Below are 23876 nucleotides of genomic sequence, written 5' to 3'. Positions count from 1 at the left end.
TTTTATATGGTAATTTGCCCTAAGCTAATACCTAAGACAGCAAATGGAAATGAGATTTTCATGTGTTACCACCTATCAAAATCAAGATTCTTTCTTGTGCTATTGTTTAGAAATTAATGTGTCATGTAGGAGGTCAGATCCATTAGATACTCTAATACTGAATTTTCTGCCATTCTGAGAATAAAGAAAGAAAATCTGTAGCCCCAAGAGCTAAAAACAAAAAGCCCAATGATCACCTCCTCAAACTTATTATTTTTTTTGTAAATGGTAAAACCAAAATCCTGAAAACATTAGGCAAGATCCTTTATACATGGAGCACCTGCCATACTAACTTCATCCTGCAAGTCATACAAAAGAAAACTCAGGAACTTGAAGGCAGAGGTACAGACTGAATTGAGCTTTCCTTCCCTAACTTTCCACCTGACCCTCCATTGTAGAATCTCTCAGAGGCCGTGAAGTGAGTGTCATTTAAGCAATTCTCCTTCACTGTTCCACCAGGCAAGGTGCAGAAGGCTAGGCTGGAAGAAGGCAGACCCTTTGAGAGCTACCTTCTGTTCTTTATAATTAGACAGGAAGAGAAGGATAAAAATAATGTATCTTTTCCTAAGGTGATAAACCAATCCAAAATGTTGTCCTCAAAGGTTTCTCACTGGCTTAGTCTCAGGGTTGCCCTGTCCAAATTCAGGAAGATGAGATTGGCCCAGTAACAGGTGGAATGACCTCTTGGTGGGTAGGTTCCCAGGGAGGTAAACCAAGGACATCTTGTCTACCAACCTTGGCAACTGTTAATATTGTCACCAAGGGAACTGGAGTGGCTTGAGTAGGAAAATAAGAAAACTTCTATCTATAGCAATTCACAGTGCCTTCCTGCCATGTCTCCCCTGGTGGTAGTTTCTCAAAGAAGTGCTTTGGTTATGGAAGTATGTGGTGTCTGGCTAAATATGACAGGGAAGTAAAAAATATATATAGTTTTATCTTGTGATGAAAAAAACTACCAAAGGAAAAAAATTTACAACCCAATAAGAAGCCCATATGGTGTTAGCCTAGAAGTACCATCTGTGGTCCTGGGAATTACTCCTCAGAGAGATGTCAACTTTTTTTTTTTAAATATATGGAATAATGCACATGAATCTAGCAATGTTTTTCCCAACATAGAAAATACTACCTTGGGTCAAATTGAATTTCCACCCATCTGGTTGGCTGACAAGTTGGTAGGTGACAAATATTCTTATTTCTGTGACCAAAGCCATGAGCTATCTAATGAAGCTTCTGGAAATGTTACCACTGGACCTATGTCATCTGTCATATTGGCATCCAGTGAGGTACATTATTACAGTTATATAATAAATGAAAAAGGTAACATCAATTGTCAGGAAAAGAACTGAAAGCAGGAGACAGTAGATGACAGGTTGTCATCTAGTTCCAACCCTCTCAAAAGTCCCAATGAAATTTCTCCATACAATCACTACATGAAGAGTTTTAGCCTATTCTTATTTTTTGCCCTCATCCCAAAATCAACCAGGCAGCTTTGTCCTATCCTCCCTACATGTCACCTTAGGATCACAAAGTTCCTTTTAATGACCAAGGATACATCAATCATGGGTCCAGGAAGTCTTAGTTGAATTTCTGACCCATGTTTTGAATTTTCCTCACTGTAATATGACTTGCATACTTTTTTTTAAAAGTACCCAAACCTCAGGTTCACTGAAAGACTTCATCTGCACGTGTCCATTTATACAAGCCAACATGGCTTGGAAACCTATCAAACATTCAGGGTCAAAGGAAAAATCAAGAAAGTGGTACTGAGGGAGACCACATGGTCAATCTGTTTCCAAGAACACTTTTCCAAGAGACAAAGAGTTTAAGCTCACCCTGGTGGTCAGTAATAGTGAAGACAAATTGGGCAAGAGCTGATCTTTCTCAGGACTCCTTGGCCTGCAACTGTAAAGGTTGTATTCTCTCAGCAGAGGCACAGGACTGTTTTCCACCATTTTAGAGCCATTGGCTCTCCCCCAGAGCTTTTGTTAGTGTGCTTGAAATGCTATCACAGCAAATCCAGTTCAAGGACAACACAAGCTTCCTTTTACTTTAGCTCACTTTGATATGCTAAAAGATTCATTTCCAGCTATGAGGAGATTTGTGATAAAAGTCCCAAACTTCTAGGAATTTATCCCAAGGACTGAATGCTAAATACAGGATAGGATTCATATGCAAAAATGTTCATCACATCTTTATTCACATCAAGCATTTAAAAATAGTGTGTATGTCCGATAATAGGGGTATTGATTAAGTGAACTATAACATATCTATTAGATAAAATATTTTGCAAATATTAAAAATTATTTTTGAAGCGTTCTCAGTATTACAAAAAACAACATTAATGCTAATGGAAAGATAAGAATGAAAAATAGTGTTTCAAAATAGGCTCCCCCTTCCTATCTACATATACTCTGCCAACAAAGGAAAAAAAGGAAGGAAGGGAGAGAAGGAGGGAGGGAGGGAGAAAGGAAAGAAGGAAGGAAGGAAGGAAGGAAGGAAGGAAGGAAGGAAGGAAGGAAGGAAGGAAGTCTTGAAGGAAATATACCAAAATATCATCTATAATTGTCTTTGAATATGAGTAGGGATATTGTAAAAATATTTTTTATCTGACTTTTTGTAAGCTTTCTAAATTGGGGTGGGAAGGCTGCTGAGACAAGGTCTTATTTTGTAGCCTAAGCTGCCCTTGAACTCTCTGCAGTCCAGACTGGTCTTGAACTCATGACCCTCCTGCTTCTGCCTATCAGGTATTGACACTGGGCCTTACAGGCATGCACCAGCATTCTACAGATTTTAGTCACAAGCAAGTGTTGCCTTTATAATAAGAAAGAAAAAACTGGCTAGGTATGGTGTCACACATCTGTAATTCCAGTACTTGGGAGATAAAGGCAGCTTGATCTACATGGAGATACCTTGTCTCCTAAAACAAAACAAAGCTTGTATTAAATCCAGTAGACCTCTGGCATTTTGTGGAGGGAGGAGCAAACGCTAATATTTCGAGATTACAGCAGGATTAAAAGAAGGGGGAAGGAATCTATTGTTAGAGTCAAAAGTAAAACCTCTAACATTCTCTGGCACTGTTGATGAATTTTCAGGTTGCTCATATGAGGGTCCCTTGAAAGAACTTGAAATTAAATGGTGACATGAATGTGCTGCATTCTATAAGACAGTCTATTACTAAAAGTAACTTAAACTGTGTGCCAAAGGTGGTACACAAACTGGCAAATCCATTATATAATGAAATATCATTTTGAAATTCAAATACTCAGGCAGAAACAGGAGGATCATGGTCTGAGGCCAACGTGAAGAAGGTTAACATGAGACCCTATCTGAAAAACAAACTAAAAGTGAAAGGACTGAGAGTGTGGCTCAAGGGGTAGAACCATTCGCCTAACAAATTCAAGGCCATGATTCAATCCCTACTGTCACAATCAGATAGTCATTTATTTTATGTAATGTATAAATTCATACATGAAATTCTTATAGGACATTCTGAAATTATATTAATTTCACCCAATTTCTGTCTCCATAGCATCACTTTTTATTCACCCAGTTCAACATGAAACTGTGAGATGTGTTCAAAAATATTCCATGGAAAGTTAACAATCATGGATCTTGTATCCACAGGTTCTGCATTCACAACTTCAATCAGCCACAGATCAAAAATACTTTTTAAAAAATTGCATCTGTACTGAATCCTTACAGACTGTTTGCTTGTCATTATTTCACAATTATTTACATGCATTTACTTTTTCCTAGGTGTTATAAGTAAATGAATTAACATGTATGGAAGGATGGCGAGGGAGGTTAAATACAACTACTACAGTGTTGTCTGTAAAGGATTTGAGCTTCCCCTAATTTTGGTGTCCACAGGGCATTCTAGAACCAATCCTCCATGGATAGTAAGGGACAACTAGAGTTTATATGGAGCCTGGTGGCAGATAATTGAACTTATTTGATATTAATTGTCTAATCAAATTTTGTACATCTCTCTCCAATGCTTTTGTTTTTTGCTTCATTGTAGGTATATTTTAATTCCCTCTTTTTTTCCTTCCATATGAATCTGAATGTTCATTTCTAGGAGTTAATATCTTTGGCAAAATGATAGATACCATTAAAGAATTTAACCAACCAAAGAAAGTTCATTTTTCCAAAGACTGGAAAAAAATGGGTATGTTTTACGTGCCTAGTGTTCTTTCTTTTATTGTTGTCCTGAGGGTACATTGTGGCATTTACAAAAGTTTTTATAATACATCAAATATATCATACTTGAATTCACACACTCCATTTTTTTTCTTTATCCTCCCCTCTTCACATTCCTGCAGTGGTTTCAACAGGTATCATTTTTCATTTACATAATGTGTACATAGAATTTGCACCATATTGACCTTCCTATGCACTTTCCCATCTTCCCCCCTCCCACTGATAACAGCTACCTCCCCACACACAGAAGCTGTTCCACCCTCCTGTTCTCTAATTTTGTAAAAGGAAAAAAGGACATTTTTGTTTGTTTAAGATAGCTACTGATCAAGTTTCATTGTTTCTTCTTTGTACCAAGTCATTGATTACACCAGAGAGAAAACTGAAGCTAGTGGCTACTCAGACACCTTTTATTGCCAATCAGAACTCTTGTCTGCATCCTTCTTGTATCATTCCGTATCTTGATGAAGATAGATTTTTGCATTTCCTATTAATTATTTCAAATGTCAGTGAATCTTCAGAGAAGTATTATGCTGAACTGGTGGTTTATAAAAGCCATTGTACTGCGGTGACTGAATTACTTACTGAGTCTAATTCTTTCCACCTCCCCTGCTCCTGTCCCTGGGTAACATGTGTCCTAATTTTATTAAGAAATTGAACAGGAAACTAGGAAACCTTTCAGAAATATTTCCTCTATGGAAGCTCTAGATAGAGCATTCTTAGTGTTCTTGGTTTATTGGTTAACATTATTATAGTTGGGCTTTTCTAAATTCCTAGAAGATTATAAGAACTTTCCATGCTGATTACCTACTGTATAGTTACAGTATTTCTTTCAAATTTCTCAGCAAGTTAGTAACAATTTGTCAGGCTCAGATATCTTATCTAAAAGAATCTAATACAGCATGAAATGATCATAGAATGTTTCTTTCTATTTCTGATAGATTGAGCCAAATTGTCCTTGTAGCTTATAGATGGTTTTCAGCCTCATATCATGGTTATTTTCATTTTCAAAAGCTCTATTCAATCTCCATGTCTATTTTCTCAGATTCATTGCTCACTGTGACATAAATATAAATCAGAAATTAAACTAATTAATAAATACTTTGAAAGTGAGTCAGTTTAATTTTCCCAATGTATTTTTCCATACTCTAATCTTGTTCAACCACAAGACCTGCTGGGTTTTAGAAATGAAAAGTCCAGAATTAATTCAGCCACATATGCTCTGTTTTGTTGTCTATGTAATGAGCATGTTTGTTTGCTTCCCAGAAAATGAACAAAACATCCACCAAACATAAAGTTACTTCTCTCAAATAATTTCCAAGTTTATTTCATTTTCTGTAATGCATTCTCTCTTTGAGTCTTTTCTATACTATGACTTAATCTTCATGGAGCTAAAGATTCAAATGTCTTGCTGAAACACCCTTTTGGAAGTCAGGTGTGCTAGTGCACACCTATAGTTCTAGGACTAGGGAGGCTGAGGCAGAAGGAGCTCATGTTCAAGGTAACCTGGGCTACAGAGCAAGTTCAAGTTCAGCCTGGGATAAAAGAGAAGCCCAACCTCAAAAAAAGAGAAAGAGACACATTTTTTTTATTATTTTATGCTGCCTATATCTCAAAAATATAAAATTAATACTATGTCCCAGTAAATAATATGTATAAGCAGGCATCCCACTTCCCTACACATAATGCTTGACTAAAAGTATTTAATCTCTAAACAATAATACAGTATCTAGTAGACTCTGTGTTAAAATTGTTAACACTAGTAACAAACCCTTTCTCTGAACACCATTCATTGAGTTATATTATCATTTTTGTGCGGAACAGCTTGTATTTAACTTTTGTTTTCTTAAAATCAGTCTTTTAAACATAACCATTTGGTGATAATTCATCCACATGGCAAATATTTACTGATGAAGGACTGAGACTTCTGTTTGCAAATGAACCTCTTCTTTATTAAAAGAAACTTGCATGCAAGTAGGATCAAATAATTTCCTTGCATGCAAGGGTTGAAAGTGGTGTCCTAGAAATCTTTAGAGAATAATAGGGACAAAAAGAAAAAGTAAGGCTTTCACTTGAGTTATACAGAAAATGGCCTGTGTCGAATGAAAGTCAGGGTGTACCAGGAAGAAGGAACTGAATGGACAAAAGCAGAGAGACCAAAAGCAGCATCTGGAACTGTGGTAAGAGCAAGTTGTCCAACACAAGAGGGATATCAGGTGTGTGGGGATGAGTTGTGGCTGCATTGGTGGAAATGTCTGCAAGAGGCATGGCAGTGAGGGTGCAAGAGATGAGAATAAAGAATGAGCTGGAAGTACAATGCCAGCTGTTTTTGAATGGCCAGTGAAGAATTTCTAGCTTTATGCCATAGTAAATAGAAGCCACTAACACATTTTAATAAGAAAGATTGTACAAACAGCTGCATGGGGAGAAGAGGAGATGGGAAAGACAGGACCAGAACCAGGACAAAAAATAAACAGACTACTGCAGAAGTAGTAGACACTACTGGCCGAACAAACACTATGATGATGAGAAAGAGAGAAGTCAACTGGAGACATAAGCAATGCTGTAGAACATTCTTCTCAACCTGACATCATACACTTTTACTTCCTCTCCAGACTGTAGGCTCCATGAAGGCAGGAATCTTTTTCAGTTTGGTTTATTGCTCCATCCTCAGCACTCAAGCAATGACCAGGCACAGAAAAGATAATAAATGAGCTCAATGAATCAATTTCATGCATGGTAGGGGGTAGGTATGAGGGGTGAGTGTGACAAGTATGATATCCAGATTTTTTACTTTTAAGGGGCTTTAAAATGAGAGCAAAAACATAAGCAAAGAGGCTGGTTGGCAGATAAGGTGAGGGGGTAGAAAATAAGGGAATGATGTCATTTTGAAAATTTTTATTTCCTCCTAATATGAGAATCAGATTTTCATGCAAGCTAAGATAATTTGTTCACAAGAGAGTAGAAGATATAAGATATCTAACTGAATTTGGGGAAAAGTATTTTGGTAGCAAAACATTTTCACATTTGTTCTTTTGGATCTGCAAAAACATGTTAATCAGCAAATACACATAATGCTTTGACAAGAAGTTAACAAAATCTGAACGTTCCTTTTAGCATGCATATTGAAAATACGAATTTTATAGAAAATAAGAATTGGGCTTTTCTACTCACCTCTCAGAGTATAGGGGACAAGAAATTCCATCTCTACAAGTTTTATTCTATAGACACACTCACCCATGTGCACACAAATATATTCTAATGCTTATTAGAATACCAGTTAAATAAATTATAATACATGCATATGGTGAAAGATTAGATGGTCAAAAAGAATCATGCATATCTCTGTGTGGCTGAAGGCAGTCGTCCCTAGGTTAAACTGTCAAGTGAAAATTGTGGGATATAAAATAGAATGCGAAGTTTGCTAGCACTGAGTAAAAGGGACAAATATACATTTCTGTTTATTTATGTGTAGAATGTCTCTAAAACTGCTAGTGCTGATTGTCTTTGATGAGGGGTGCTGGAGAACTGGGGACAGAAGACGTGCTTAATGTTCACCATAAATCTCTTTATTCTGCTTTTCAGCCATGTATATATTGCCTATTCAAATAAATTTTTAAAGCAAGAAATGGCCTAATATATAAATGATGAGAAAGTCTAGAAAACAAAAAGCATAAAATAAGGTGGAAGAAATACAACAAAAAATTAGTTATAATAAATGTAGCTAAATTCTTTTCTCTGATTAAGAGAGAATCTGATTTGATTTTAGAAAAAATCTAACCCTGCTGTTTATGCACTAACAGAAAGAATAAGAGTAAATTGACTAAAAATCAGCTTATGTTTCTAAAAAAAACAAGTATCGAAGGAAACAAAAGTAGAAGAAATGATAAAAGCAGAAAATAGTTACTTTTTAAAGTTAATACTAACTGTATAAATTAATGGACTTTATTATGGCATTTCCATATATGCATATAGCATGCATTATCATCTCTACCTTCCCCTTTGCCCTCTGTTGCCTTCTCCCTTATCAGCCCCTATCAGTTCCTTTTCTACTCTCAGGTCAACTTTTCTTTTTAGTTTCCACATATGAGAGAAAATACATGAATATTTTCATACTTGTCTGGCTTATTTACCTAACTATAATGTCCTTCAATTCCATCCATTTTCCTGCAAAGACAGGATTCCTTTCTTCTTTATGGTTGAATAAACTCCATTTTACACCAAAAAATGTATCATATTTTCTTTGTCTATGCATTTAGTGATGAGCACTTATGCTGATCCCTTAGCGTGGCTATTGTGAACAGTACCACTATAAACACAGGTGCGCAGGTGTCTCTGTTGTATGCTGACTTTGACTCCTTTAAGTAGATAACCAGGAGTGGTATAGCTGAATCATATGGTAGTTCTATTTGTAATTTTTTGAGGACCTTTCATACTGTTTTCCATGGTTGCTCTACTAATCTATATTTCTACCAATAGTATGTAAGGGTTCTTTTTTCTTACTAGCATTTGTTTTAAAAAATTGTAACTTTAAATTATAAATAATAATCAATCCAATATTACCAAGAATACCTAGCTCCTTGAAATGACCATAATTTCGAGCTAGTGAAAAACAGAGGAAAAATTTCCATATAATTCTAGATACAAAGGAGATTTTAAAAATAATAAGTGAATTCTATGTACAACAGCATACCAATAAATTTGAAATTCTGGAAGAAATACTTGATTTTCTAGGAAAATATATGAAACATGAGTCTTCTAAATAAGTCAAAGAAAGACAGAAAATATAAATGATCAATAACCCTTGAAGAAGTTACAACTGGCAATCTATCCCTAAAAATGTTCCCAGTGTCAACTAGTTTATAAAAAACCTACTCAATCTTCCAGAAGCTGGTGCGTTCCTTCATCATGTAAACTACCCTGAGGAATAAATACATCAGGAAAGCTTCCTAACTCATACTGAATGATCAAGGTAACTCTAATTCCCAAACCAGGAAAGACTGAGACATGGGCCAACCATCATGGCAAAGATCCTCAAAAAAAAAGTGTTAGGAAATAAAATCCAGTGTTAATAAAGAATAGTACATCAAAACCAAGGAAATTTATATTGACATGTCCTACTCCAAAACTACCATTTTGATCACATCACCACCAAGAATATTTCAGAATATCCTTTTTTTTTTTTTGTATCTCTCTCAACACTTGGGGTATAGAAGATAGCACTGGTTTTCTCCTTGTTATAAATTCTGTGGTTAATTTTTAACATTTTAGTTCCAAATAAAAAATCTTTGAGAGTAGTGATAAAGGCAAAATATCTCAGGCCAGTCAAAGCAAAATTCTAAAATAAAATTCTGTCTTTAGAGGCCCCAGCCTTCCCTTAGTGCTCCTTTGTCCTCTTAAGACACCCTTGCTCTCGCCCAGTTCCAGTCTGAGGTCCTTGGGTTCTTCAAGTCAAGTATACCAGGAGGGGGCATAGACATAACTGCCCCATATTTCCAAGAATATTTGAAAGCTCTGGCATACCATTGCCATTTCAAGCTCTTTGAAGCACATGGCTCCATGAGTCTTCTCCCAGAAATCCTTTAGAAACTCTTCAGTCATTCATCTTTCTTTCCCCAACTTCACATCTACATCTGTTGTTAGGAAAGCCTGATAATGATATATTTCAGAGTAAATTTAATGTGTCTATTTGTGGCCTCAGAAGAATTTCCATCTGAAATGTGATCTTTAATTATGTAGTAAGGTTTAGGCACCAGAAGAACAAGTAAGTCAGATGTTTAAGGACTTTCATTTGATGCCAAGTTTCTTAATTCTTCCAATGACTTCAGATTTTACCTTGATCCTCCTCAACTTGCTACCAACTAAGTGCACGGTACATGATAATATCTTTCAGGCTATAACCAACCCTGGCAGAGAGTTAAAGAGTTAGCCCAAATGCCACCTCTGCCCCTGGGCTCTTTCTCCAATGGACTTCAAATTTTCTTTTCAATTCAGAGCACAAAATAGCTGATATAAGCTTCTAAGATTAGTCTTTGGGAGCATCAGTAACTGTTTGGAACAATGTCCACATGACACCTTGGCAGATCTATGGTTATGCAGAAGCAAACCTTTGTGCAAATCTAATTGAGTTGGGGCATACCTCCACCTGACGGTCTTACCAGAGATCACAACTGTTACCTGTAATCCAAATATATTGAACAGATGGATTTTGTTTGGTTCTATTCTTTATTAGAATAGAATAATTTTTTAGTTCAAATGTCTATGAAGATGTGTTAGTTTTATATCACTGTGACAAATACCTGAGAAAAACAACTTAAATGAAGAAAAATTTGTTTTGGCTCATGGTTTCAGTCCATGGTCAGCTTGCCACATTGTGGTAGGCCTGAGGTGAAACAGAACATCATAGCCACAGGGAACACATGGTAGAGGAGGCAGCTCACCTCATGGCAGCTAGAAAGCAGGGGAAGGGAGAGACAGAGAGACAAGAAAGGGCCAGAGAAAGCTGTAGCTCTCAAGGACATGACTCTAGTGACCTAATTCCTTCAACTAGACCCCATCAACAGCAGTTTCTAGCATCTCCCAAAATAGTGCCACCATCTGGGGACTAAGCCTTCATATGGGGGACATTTCATATTCAAACTATAACAGAAGCATTTCAGTTTATACTCTCTGCCTCACACTCATTCCAGGCTCTGGCCTCCGGACATAAACAACTACAAAAGAGTCAAGTACTACTACTATCTTCTTCCCTCCCCTCATATCTTCTCAATATTTAAACAAGATGAAAAGGTAAGAACTACAATTCCAATCACAGCTGTACTTCTAGCTTGTTCTGTGACCTTCCACAAGTTGTCTCTAGCTAATGGACTAAAAGATACTTGCAAGATACTTTCAACTCCAAGGTCACATGGATAATCATTATATGGTATACATTATATAACATTATATAATATATTGTAAAATGTCATACAATATAATGGATAACGTACAATGGATAACCATTATACATTGACTGCATATTAAAATGACAAAATGGCAGCCTGTTATGTCTGCCATCCTCTATAGGCATTAGTCAATGCATTGCTTTGTGATAATCACATTTGCCTAGGACTGAGCCAAATTCTTACAAAACTGTAAAGTGCTTTTAACATTTGTTTTGTTCAAAACTATCTTCTGCTCTAGTAAATAAATCTATGACCCTCTGTGCTGAGCTATTTAGGAGTTCTAGACCTAGATAACTAAGTCTTAATTTTTCCATATGCATTTAATGTAAATGTTCATATACATGGTTTGGTGGTTACACATTTATATATATTCATCCTTATTTATATTATATTTATTTTACACATTTACATAAAACTAGAAAGAGTGGAAAATAATGTATGTGAAAAGGTGAATCACTATGTCTGATACATAGGAAGGACCCTAAAATCACAACTGTTTTAATTGGAAATGTCTCTCTTAGTCTACTTTGGATGCAATAACAAGACAACATAAATTGGGTGTCTTATAAACAGAAGAAATTTATTTTCCCACAGTTGTAGAGGCTATGAAGTCCATGATCAAGATGCCACATACTTTGTGTCAAGTGAGGGACTGCTTTCTAGCTCATAAGTGGCACCTTCTATCTGCGTCCTCACATGAAAAAGGGCAAGGCAACTCTCTGAGATCTGCTTTATGATGGCACTAATTTTATAATAATCACTAATCAAGACCCACTTCAACATATAAATTGTGGAGGGGACAGAATTGATCAAATAACAGATGGAGCTGATGGAGGAGGGTTAATGTAGTTAATGTATAACACACTCAGACAAAAAGAAGCCCCAATACAGTGGCATTTTCTGCAAGGGCAAAAATGTTGCATAGACTCTGGGCACAAAAATCAAGTAGGGTATACCTAATCAAGGTATATAACAAGTAGAAAGGGTAGGATTTTTAAGAAGATATATTAAAAGTACAGGTAACATGAAAATAATACTGTGAACATGTGTTATCTGTACTTTTTTATATCTTATTTTTAACCTAAATTCAAGAATTCCATTACATTAAAAAAGGAAGAAATAAATCTCCTTTTGTATATTCTCCAATATTTTGTTTTAACTTTACTAGCTCTTGAATCCTTGAGGAATTTGTATATGCGATTTGTGAGGTAGCAGAACAATTTGGGTTTTTAATATAGAAAGGTAAATTGTCCCAACAACACTTATTGAAAAATCATCTTGCTGGTTGTGATGGCAATGCACCTGTAGTTCCAGCTATTCAGGAGGCTGAGGCAGGTGGATGGTGAGTTTGAAAGTGGCCTAGGTAATGGATGTAGCAAGACCCTGTCTCTTATATTACAAAGAAGGAAGAAAGAAAAGAATGAAAGAAGGAAGGAGGAGGGAGGGAGGGAGGGAAAATCGTCTTTCTTGCTACAGAGTTTCAATGTCCTTTTGGTCTTATTTCAAATATTCATATGTACTCAGGGATGTCTCTGGGTTCTACTCTCATTTATTAATTTATTCATTGATTCCAATACCAATACTATACTATTTTTTAACTGTGGTTTTATAAGTCACTATAACTGGTAAAACAAATTCTCCCTTCTTGCTCTCCTTTTCCTTTTGGTTTTTTTTTTTTTTTTTTTTAGTGATTATAAGAATGTGACCCTTATATATGAATTTCAGAATCAGCCTATTAAAAACCACAAAAATATTTTTGGAATTTTTATTGAAATTATAATTCACTCTCTATTCATTAGTGAAGACTGACCTATTTAACACATTGCATTTTCCCATCAGTATTTGACTCCACTTAGTGTTCTTTCCTGTTTTTCAGCCAAGTTTTATACCTTTTATGATAAGGTTCTTTATTAAGTCATTATGAAGATGACAAAATGATTCTTTGAAACAGATTAAGTCTGTTAATCTTAATTAACATTAAGATTAAGTCTTAATCTATAATGCAGATTCATTACATTTATTATTAGGCAACCTTTTTACTCCAAAATCATTTTGTAGCTTGTTCTTGACTGGGAACTAATGATAGGAACCCACATTGCTTTTGCCCTATACAATTTGAACTAGGAAGAGATGTCCCTTGCCTGTGTCAGGTACTCATTAATGAGTGTGGAACATGTCCCCAACCCTTCCTTCCATTCTGACCCTTTTCCTGTTAAACTCTTCTTCCAAAATTCTGCCTGTGCACATATGCTGGTTCTCTTTGTCTCTCAAACCTGAACACTCTTCCTCTCTACAAAGAAACATTCTATAAAATGGGAAAGGGAGGAGCATAACCCTTTTGATGTGAAGATTCACTTCTTACTTAGAACACAAGATAAAAATGAATCTTCTGCAGCACATCAATTCAGATGCCATAGTACTAAAGATCTCTCCAAGAAACATAAGCTCAAGTCTTTGGCAACCAGTAGTGAGTGCATTCAAATAACATTTCTCATGACTTTCTCTTAATGGCAGCAAATTTTAAGGTTATAAGGGGAATTCTCTAGTGTCATAAAAGTAAAGATTATTCCTAACAGTGAGTTCATGGTAGTGGTATTAATTGTTAGTAACAACACCTTCTCTAGTATGAGTCTGCCGGCTCTCTTTATCTTTCTCTTGTCAACAGCCAAGTCTCCTGTAAGTATTAATTCTTCACTTCTATCTCGTCACTCCCCTCACTGTTATCCTCCCCTAGAGAATACTTTTCTCCCCTAGATTACCAAGAGGAAAGATGTCATTATATTGTCTCATTTCTACTTCTTTCAACCAAATGTACTGCTAAGTTATTCTAAAGGAACTTCAAGGACATTGACAGGACAGAAGGGTCAGAAGCATCACAATTTTGACACCATAGGGTAGCTATGACTGAGGAGTGAGTGTGGTGATACTAATATTGTACTTGTGTACACACACAGTGGGACTATTTGCTACAGAGAACACTAGATGTTTTTAATAATTTCTCAACTCATAGTTTATAGAATGGGTTACATATTTTTATTAATCCTGCAAGTTTTGATTTTAAAACTGAAGTTGATAGAAAAGGACATTTTCCTCGGTCTCTAGTTTCTCATCAGTGCACCATAATTGATGCAATTATCTAAGGTGGTCTCTGTTGGAAGGCTACTGAGACATCTCCCTCTTAATTAATCGCAGCACCCTCTCATTGAATCCTTGCTATGTGTTTGCCCTGTGGTTAAGAATCTACTTTGTAGATATTAACATAGTCTCTGCTCAGATGTGGTCTCATTGATTTAATTTCACTTGGGGGAAAAAATGCTTTGCTAATGGTCACCTTGTCTCAAATTACAGATTACGGTATTCCGGATGGGATCAGAAGGACACCAGGACATTGATTTAGCTATCCTGACAGCTTTACTTAAAGGTAAAAAAAAAGCTTCTATGTCCATAGAGTGCAAAAATAATTTAAATGGATTAACACTCCAACCTTATGTTTCATATTAGTGAGTATAATCCCAAATGATACCATGACATATCCAATTATTGAACTCTCCTCTAAAATACTGTTACTGCTACTAAATTATTCTAGACTAGATCTGCAGTAGTGTGATTTAATTTCATAAGATTTAAACACACTACAACTCATGCCCATAGACTCATTAAACTTTATAAAGAAAAATGTTGACAAATAGGTAAGACATTAAGTTACCTGAATTTATTTAATAATTATTACCTTAACTATTTTTGAAAACCATTTTCTATGGCATCTATGTATATGTGGGGGTATGTACAATAAATATTGAAAATCAAAAAAACATCAAGAAGGAGAAAGAAATAAACCAAAAAAAATGAGGCTACTGAACTTGTCATAATTGGGCAGTAAATTTAGCTCTAAACTCACTATAAATCAAGCCAAAAACAGAAATACCTAAGTTGTGGGCTTGTAATTTATAAGGTGGGAATTTGTCCTATTTTTTAGTCCCAATGTTTCAAAGATATCGCCTCACCCTTGGAGCCACATCCAAGAGAAGAGCGCTTTCCTCTGGGCTCTGTTTATCAAATTCCTTCCTTAAAGTACCTTAAGTATTTTACATTTTACTAATAATTTTCAATGTTACAACTAGGAAAGAAAGTTGTCCCTGATCAGTTCTAAAATTTAAACTGTCAGTGTAAGACAAAATAAAACCACAAATCTTGTTGGATGTGGTTCTTGGTTAGAAATGTCTCCTACATTCTCCTTAAGCTCCATAGTTCATCTATTGCAGTATTTATCTATCACCTGGCTGGTCATTACCTGCTGTAGTCTCCATAGATTATAAACTACAAAGTAGAGAATGTATCTTGCTCATTACCACGTTCCTAGCACCTCACACAATCCCCAAATCATGGTAGCATTCAATCAACTTTCATTGCATAAATAGAGGAATAACTGGAATACTTGGAAATTCAGTGATATTCAGCTTTCCAAAATTAATACTCAGCAAAACAACCATTTCCTTCTATTTCTCAGTCTACCTACTCTTCTTCCACTATTAATATTTTCTTGAGGACCTATCGTGGTAGCCACTATGCTGAACTCTTGACAACTATTGTAAACATTAACTATATGATATAAGAGCTTACTTTTTTTACTTACTTTTTTGTAAGTAAAAGTTACAGTGGTTAACTAACTTGCTAAAGACTACACTGCTATTAGCCTGGACTTAGGTTGAAGTATATAACACTTCACTATGCTACATGTGACCTCTTAGACAATAGTGGTTGTGAATTCTCTCCACCCACTCTCCGATCACACTTCAGGAGATTTATAATCCCAGGTAGCATATCATGTATCCCAGGCTGATACCTTCTGCTCTAAAACATTTCACTTTATGAACTACAAATACAAACACTGGGTAGAAGAATTAAGAGACAAGGGACCATGTATGAGCTCAACCACAAACATACTCTGGACCTCACTCTTCCTTTGTCAGTCAAAACTAAAAGTGTGAAACAAATAACTCTCTGATATTTTCTATTCTCATACAAAGATAAGAAAAGTAATAATATTGATAACTAACAATTATTGAAGACTTGCTGTGTGCCAAACATTGTGTTAGTACATTCTATGTATAGATTCATTTATTCTTTACAATAGTTTAACTATCCATTTACTACAAGCTCCATGCTATAGATAAGGAAATTGAGGAAAAGAACAAAAAAGAAACATGCCAAAGATGAGCTGGTCAACAAACGGTACAGGCAGGTTGAGCCTACAGAACTCACTTATGTATGTTGTCATCACATTAGTAGACGTACTATCCCATGCTATCAAGAAGAAATGAACTACATTATGACCTTAAACTGAACTTAGAGCAAATGAGCAAGTGATCCAATTACCAGTAAAAAATATAGTGGCCATCATCTTCCCCAAAAAATACTTTCTTTCTCTTTTTACTAATTTGTGAGACTTTAAATTGTGCTTCACCCTTAAGCCAATCCTAGAATTCATTTGTCATATTATAGGATAGCTTTTCTTTCCAACTTTTTTGAACATGGCATTTCATAAAATGAAATACGTTTTGTGTCATAACCAAATAATCACACATATGCACTAAGAAACTGTAAGTAAAGGACTTGAAATAATATTTACATGGATGATATGCAATGAAATTAAATATTTTTACTCTAATCTATTTTTGTTCTTTTGAATGTTGATTGCATCCCACTAAATTGATTTCATGACCCACTAATGGATCATAACCTACAGTTTAAAAATACTGCCATAGAAGATGAAAGGAGATTATGATTGCGCTAAGAAATTAAGATTTCTAATCACTTTAATGAACATTATTTATGCAGCAGTTGATGCTAATGGGAGTTTGTGCCATTAAAAGATTTTAATGTATCAATCCTATTTTGCAAAGGCTTTTTAATGCTCAGATCCTAACCCAGTGCCTTGTGAAGGGTGTCAGGCCCCACTTTCTGGAGGTCAAGAGCAGTTTCAAATTCTTGTTTGTTATATTCTTCCCATGTGTTTTACCAGAGCCTGTAACATGGTCTAGCACTTACTGTTTATAATTATATTTAATTTTTCAATTATTGAATGCAAAGGAATATTTGTAAAGTCCAATTTTTATTCTGAGGAATCTGAAAATTTTCTGAGGAAACCAAAAGTTAAATAGGAGGAAGAGAGAGTTACAAAACTAAGCACTGGTCCATAAATTTACAGGCAAAAAAAAAAAGAGAGAGAGATGGGAAACCAGTTGGTTGTAGGAAATATGTACCTTTGCTTGCCTTGTTTCTGATCTGATGAATTGATTTTTCTGGAATCTATTCTTATATGTTATAGAATACCATTTATATTATAGACTTATCAAGTATCTGTTCAAAATGAAGAGGAAAAAAAGGAAGCAAAAAGAATGCTGCTTTGGAGATACAAGAAGCCCAGAGTTCCTTAAAGTGGTGACATAGGGTACTTTTGAGAATAAGGGACATCATATTTGTCCATCACATTAAGAGGACTGCTCCTCTCTAGGTGTAGTGACTCATACCTGTAATCCTAGCTACTCAGGAGGCAGAGATGTGGAGAACAGCAATTCAAAGCCAGACATGTGGAGAACAGCAATTCAAAGCCAGACCAGGCAAAAAGTTCTCAAGACCCTATCTCAACCAATAAAAGCTGGATATGGTAGAGTGCACTTGTCATCTCAGGAAGCATAAACAGGAAGATCACAGATCCTATATCAAAAATAACAAAATCAAAAGAGGCGGAGGGACATGGCTCAAGTAGTAGAGTTCCTGCCTAGCCAGACAGGCCCTGGGTTCAAACCCCAGTACCACCAAATGAGAGAGAGAGAGAGAGAGGGAGAGAGAGAGAGAGAAAGCGCTGCTCCTGAGAGTGGTGGTCTGAGCCCAGATGTATCCTTTCCTCCCTTCTGTAGCCTCCCCACCCCACCCCACCCCCCCCACCCCCCCCACACACACGGGGGTGGGGGGTAGGGCAAGATACAACATGTCCAATTAGTGTTCAGATAAGCAACAGACTAATTTTTTTGCATAAGTATGTCTGCAAGTGGGGCATGCATATACTAAAAAATAATAATAATAATAACAGTTTGCTATTTACCTCAAATTTATCCTTAACTGGGAATCTTTTATTTTTGTTTGCTAAATCAAGCTATCCTTCAGACACAATCTGACATCATTAATACTGCCGGACTTCAGACAACTTGAGAGCTTCTATGAGCAGAGTAATTCAAAAATCTAGGGAGGTCCCCTCAGCCCTTTATCTGCCTCCTCCTCTCCAGTGGCCCTTCCTAAATCAACACCCAGAAAAGGCTCCAATGGAGAGGACCCTAAACTTGCCTTAATAAGCTATTGGGTGCTCGCCAGTCTGCTCTCTCAGCAGCCCCATCCTGTCCACACCAGTAAAACAGCAGCATAAACCTCTTGCTCCAGGCTCAGAACAGCCAGAACACATCCACGCACAGCAGATGGAGGGCCCCTGGACCTTTCTGTAATAAAGTTACCCCAGTGTTTTCATCTTCTCTTGAAACCTTGGATTCAATAAATGAAATCAAACCATGTGAGAAGCTACTCTTTTGTTCATCTACATGCTCAAAAGTGTAATCTGTGATGATTTCTGTTGAAATTAAGAGATTCTTTTGCATTATCTAATCTTCATTTGTAAAGAAGACCATTTGAGGCAGAAGGAGAAAGTATGTTTATTGCTTCCTTCTTTCTCTGTAAAGTATTTTTAAAACCTAAAGAGAGTGAAAAAATTGTGTGTTTCTCCTCAAAACTGTCAAGGTCATCATGGGAAGACTGAAAAATTTTCACAGCCTCATAGAGTCCAAGGAGACGTGACCACTAAATGTAAGGTCATTTCCTGAAGCAGTGTTGTTTAAAAAAAGATAACAAGTCAAAAGTTAAGAAAATCTGAAGTATGAATAGAGGGTTTTTTTTTTAAGTGTTAAAGGGAAAAATGAGAAAAATACACTATTAAACATCATGAATCTAAGCATGGATCACATATTAGGACCAAAGCCCTCTATAATCCTTTCATGTTAAAAAGACAAAAAATTATAAAGATAAAGTACACATAGATTGAAAGAATCATGACAAGCACAAGCAGTATCTACATTTTGTTTTGTGCTTTTCTTCCTCAGACATAATTAATGCTATCAATAATTAGCTAATTAATTACTGATAGATATATGAAAGACAACTTCTTCCTAAGATAGGCATTGGTAAGTCTGTTCCAAATGTAAAGAGAATGTGAGATAAAGGAGAATGATGCAGGGGTGAATTCAACTATGATAAATTGTTAGGAACTTTTGTAAGTGTCACAATGTACCCCCAGTACAACAATAGTAAAAAAAATTAAAAATTGAAAAGGAAAAATAAAGCCAATATGTTCTGCATCACTTTAGAAAAACTTCAAGAAAGCCTACTGTCAATTTGATTAGATTAACAGGAAGGAAAATCACTACATTCTGACCCATGTTCTGTTCAAATTGTATTAGTAGGAGGAAAAGGCTAACCTTAATATATAAGTGGATAAAATCTTTTAAAATAAAATACAGCATATTTTAATATTTTGAGACTACTTCTGAATGCATGTTCTCCAACTCTATTAAAGAGAAAATGCAAGAGTATTATCACAAAGTAGTCCTGACATCAATTGGCAATTACTCTTACTACCTAACTCATTTTACTTTTTAAAATGTCCTAATCAAACTCTTATTAAAAAACACTCTGGATATATGTTCAGAACTAGTCCATATCCAATAATTCTATGCATTAGGCAGATTTCATAAGCAGCCAACATATTCCAGAGTATTTACTAAGAAGCTACCTTGCTTAGATGATTCATGAATAGGTTTTATGGGAACTTATTATGGCTCTGCCTTGAAAATAAAAGCTCTTTCTAATTATCTGTACAGCCTTTCCACACCTCTTTCCATTAGGGGGGCAGTTTAATAAACACATGCATGGTTGCTTTTTTATTAATGTTATTATTTTCTTAACCTAGTAGTATGTAAATATCCTTAATAAGGAAAAAAAGAAAAATCCAGGTTGACATTTTTATTACTTGTATGAGATGCAAAGTTACTATAGTTCTCAAATGTTACACAAATAGAAGTAGAAGAAATTTTGTCCAAAAGAGACCTACAAAATCAAAATTTGGTATTTTCCATCTATTTTGGGCTCAAAGGGGCTGGGCCGTTCCCCTGTGGGATAAATTCTGTGTGAATAGTGAAGTACTTCTGCTAGGAACTCAACTCACCCAGTTCAGGATTACAATGTAAAGTTTTCCAACAGTATTTTTAAAGCCTTTCTCTCTGTCAGACCACTTTTAGTCTTCTTTGTATCCTTGGACTTGTAAATCAGGCTTCCTCAAATGTGCTTGTTTCTTAGTGCTCCATTTAATCCCTTTATTCAAATCATATTGCGGTAGGTGTCACAGAGCATATTGGTCATGTTGGAGCATAGGATGCCCCGCCCCAAAATGAATGCCTTCCATGACCCCTTATCCCAAAGCCACCCTGAAACCACAATACCCATCTCACTTTGCTGCTCCCATGCCTATTACAGACTAGCAAATTGAGGCCAAAGTCATTTAAGATCATTTGGCAAATTAGTGGCAGAACCAAAGCTTTACATTGATACTCCTAGTTATTTAGTATGGCACCTTCTACAGTGAAATCACATGGACAAAGGTGTGTGATACCTTTTAACAGTGAGTAACAGTGAGATTCTTGGCCCTATTCAAAGCATCACTTCTTGACTAGAAAACTTGTTTGACCTCATTGAGCCTCAGTCTCCCAATCTATAAAATTAAGATAATAGTATCTCTCTCACAGCCATTGTGACAATTTTGATAGTGTAAGTAAGGTACTTAACATAGTATCTGGAAAAATCTATTAAGAAATAGTGACCTGACTGAAGATAATGATGGTGATGATACTGTCAAGTAGAAGTAAGGGACTGTGGCAGTGTACACATGAACACAATGTCTATCACATAGATGGAAATCAATATATATTTGCTAAACTCATGAATCAATGATCAACAGGCTTTGGGATCAGATTAAATCTACTCTTAAATCCTTGCCTTTTGCTGCCTGTGGCCAATTAACCAAGTTATTTAATCTCTGTATATTTCAGCTCCTCCCCCAACAAGGGTGTCAGTGCTTTCTCATGTGGGCTGACATAAGACACTCTGAGAAATTAGTCCAGAAGTTCTTTGAAAGCAAACACTGTTTCTTTATGCCAAACACTTATCACATCATAGTTTCATATCCTTTCCCTCTAAAACAAGCTTTAAAAATTCCTAGGGCACTGGAACATTCCCTATATTCAAAATCCATATGAATCATAACATTTTAAAATTAAAAAGATCAATTGGTTTAAATTTTAAGGGAAAAAAACCCAGAAAACTTCTCTCACACGTGTGAAGATCCAGAACAGAACACAAGAAAGAAGTTTAATATAGAAAATTGTTGATCACCTTAAAATAAAATTAATTTTATGACAAACTTATTTTTATGCAAATCCAATCAGATCTCAGAGCAATAACACAGGCTAAGATAGATGCAATTTCAGACGTTTTGTTTGTCTCTACCAGGAGAATGCAATAAAAAATTTAAATCTCTTAAGTCCTTTTCATTTATATAATGCTTTACAAAGCACTTTTCATGGAAGTTTTATCATCGAATCTTTGCAGTGACTCTGTGGAATGGTTACCACATAATTACCTCCAAACTGGCACTTTCTTATGAAAGTGGGCAGAATTAATAATTATGCCAGAGCAACTAGAACAAACCAAGAGTGTCCAGGCAAACTGGGAGGGATGCTTACCCTGCCTACAACCTGCCTTCTAATGAGGAAGTTTCTGGAGGATGAGGGCTTCTTTGTCCATGTATCAAAGCAACCAGCAAAATTCCCAATAAATAAATAGCAGGAATATAATAAATAGCATTTATTGATAGAATTGAATCAACCACTAGTCAAATTCACAGAGACCACCCAGATTTAACCTGGGGCCTCCTAACCTCTTGTGATATCAGTGAGGGAAAATCTACCATCTCGTGTCAATAGTTCACAGAATGGCAAACCCTAATACCCTCCTCAGGATTTCTACAAACTCTTGAATGATTTCCATTCTCTTGGTCACTCCTACCTTCAGGTTCTTGATTCCATGTGTGTTATTTCTTTTCCTCATCATGGATAGAAGTCAAAATGTAAAACTCAGCTATTCTACAGTTTCCAAAGTACTTAATACGTTTTTACTAAACATTTAATAAATGGCAGACTTTTCTAAAAAGAGAGGCAGGGATAGAAAAGAGGTTTACTTCTCAGTAATGCAAATAACTTCTAACTCAACAGCTGGCATCTCCATCATTGACATCCTCGGCTACCTCAAACAGGTGACTTCCCATGTATATTTCCCCATGACTTCCTCAGTGTCACACACCTTATAGGTTCTACCACCACCACCACAACCTCTTCTCCCATTATTTGCTTCTTTTTTATGCTTCCCTTCCAGAATGAAACAAACTTCTCCTCTGAAATTTTTTGGATAATCAATAACTAAACTTTTCTTGGTATATGACAGAGTACACACAGGCTGCCAGATAAAAATGGCCCACTGAACACAAGAATTTACTATGATTTTCCTCTGAACCCCTCTAAAATAAGAGTATGAGTTCTTTATAAAAGCACTGGGCAGGAAAAATACTTCATCCTCACCACACTGATTTCTTGTCTTGCATACTGGACTAAATATCCCAGGCTACCTTTCAGAGAACTGGGGACCATGTGACTTTGCTGCAGCCAATGAGATGTGAACAGAACTGATGCATGCCATGTCTAGACTTGGAAGATGAGAAGTAGATGGAAGAAAGGAAAATAGCAGGAAAAAAACCTGAATACTAAGCTGGTATCAAACTGACTTACACTTCAAAATTGCCCAAAAGGCCCAGAAATTGGGCCATCCAGAAACTCAAAAGGGGAGACTTATGGGAGAACAAATATAAAAGAATTTGTTAAGTCTTTTTTAAGAAGCATCCAGAATTCCATGTCTTCTTCCACATTCTTCAAAGTCCTCTATAACCAAAAACAAAAGATTTATTATCTGAAGAGGACAAAACAGATCTTCTGGTCTAGGGAACACTGGGTGCTAAGTAAAGGATGAGCTACAGTTCTAAGAGGGGCTTGGGGAGAGATGACAAAATAAATTAATGCATCGTGGATGCTGAGATCCAGACCTCTTCCCCCACTTGGTTCCCAGTGTGCTTGCAGCTAATTCTTTACATCCCCCAAGGAAGAGACTGGAAGAAACTTAATAGATAATTTATAGATAGATAAATACATACATACATACATACATACAGGCAGACAAATAGACACACATAACACACACACACACCCGTGTGGGTGGGGAAGAAAGAGAACTGGTGACATTCAAAGGACCAGCAGTTAAAATACTTTAAACTTCTGAACAACAATCCATCATGCAAATTTGCAGTGCCTTCAAAATTCTGAAGAACATTTGTTTACAATCTGGACTTCTATACTTAATCTATCAGCCACTTGCGAAGGCAGGATAAGAATATTATCAGACTTGAGGTGTCAAAAGATCTCTCTGTGAGAACAATTTCTTCAGAAATTACTGAAGGATGCTCTCCACAAAAAAGGGAATATCAAAACAAAC

General features: G+C 36.0%; 1 protein-coding gene and 1 long non-coding RNA gene across 15 annotated transcripts in view; one reads left to right on the top strand and one right to left on the bottom strand.

Moving 5' to 3' along the window:
* The window catches only part of Trpm3 (transient receptor potential cation channel subfamily M member 3), an 835737-nt gene that overhangs the window by 688204 nt on the left and 123657 nt on the right, over positions 1–23876 (top strand). For 13 of the 14 annotated variants that reach the window (XR_012440467.1, XM_074052027.1, XM_074052024.1 and 10 more), the window contains one exon: positions 14529–14601. Coding sequence is in view for 13 of the 14 variants with exons in the window: in XM_074052027.1 (XP_073908128.1) it covers positions 14529–14601 (73 nt within the window). In the remaining variant the exon portion in view is untranslated. Of the gene's footprint in view, positions 1–14528; positions 14602–17527; positions 18117–23876 lie in introns of those variants that run through there. The other variant, XM_074052031.1, reaches the window with a different exon arrangement.
* Positions 1–23876, bottom strand: part of LOC141415442 (uncharacterized) — a 200619-nt gene that overhangs the window by 88586 nt on the left and 88157 nt on the right. The gene's annotated exons all lie outside the window — the stretch shown is intronic.

Source organism: Castor canadensis, chromosome 13 (genome assembly GCF_047511655.1).
Source record: "Castor canadensis chromosome 13, mCasCan1.hap1v2, whole genome shotgun sequence".
Taxonomy (NCBI): domain Eukaryota; kingdom Metazoa; phylum Chordata; class Mammalia; order Rodentia; family Castoridae; genus Castor; species Castor canadensis.
Note: the sequence above shows the minus strand (reverse complement) of the source record. Positions and strands in the feature narration are given on the sequence as shown.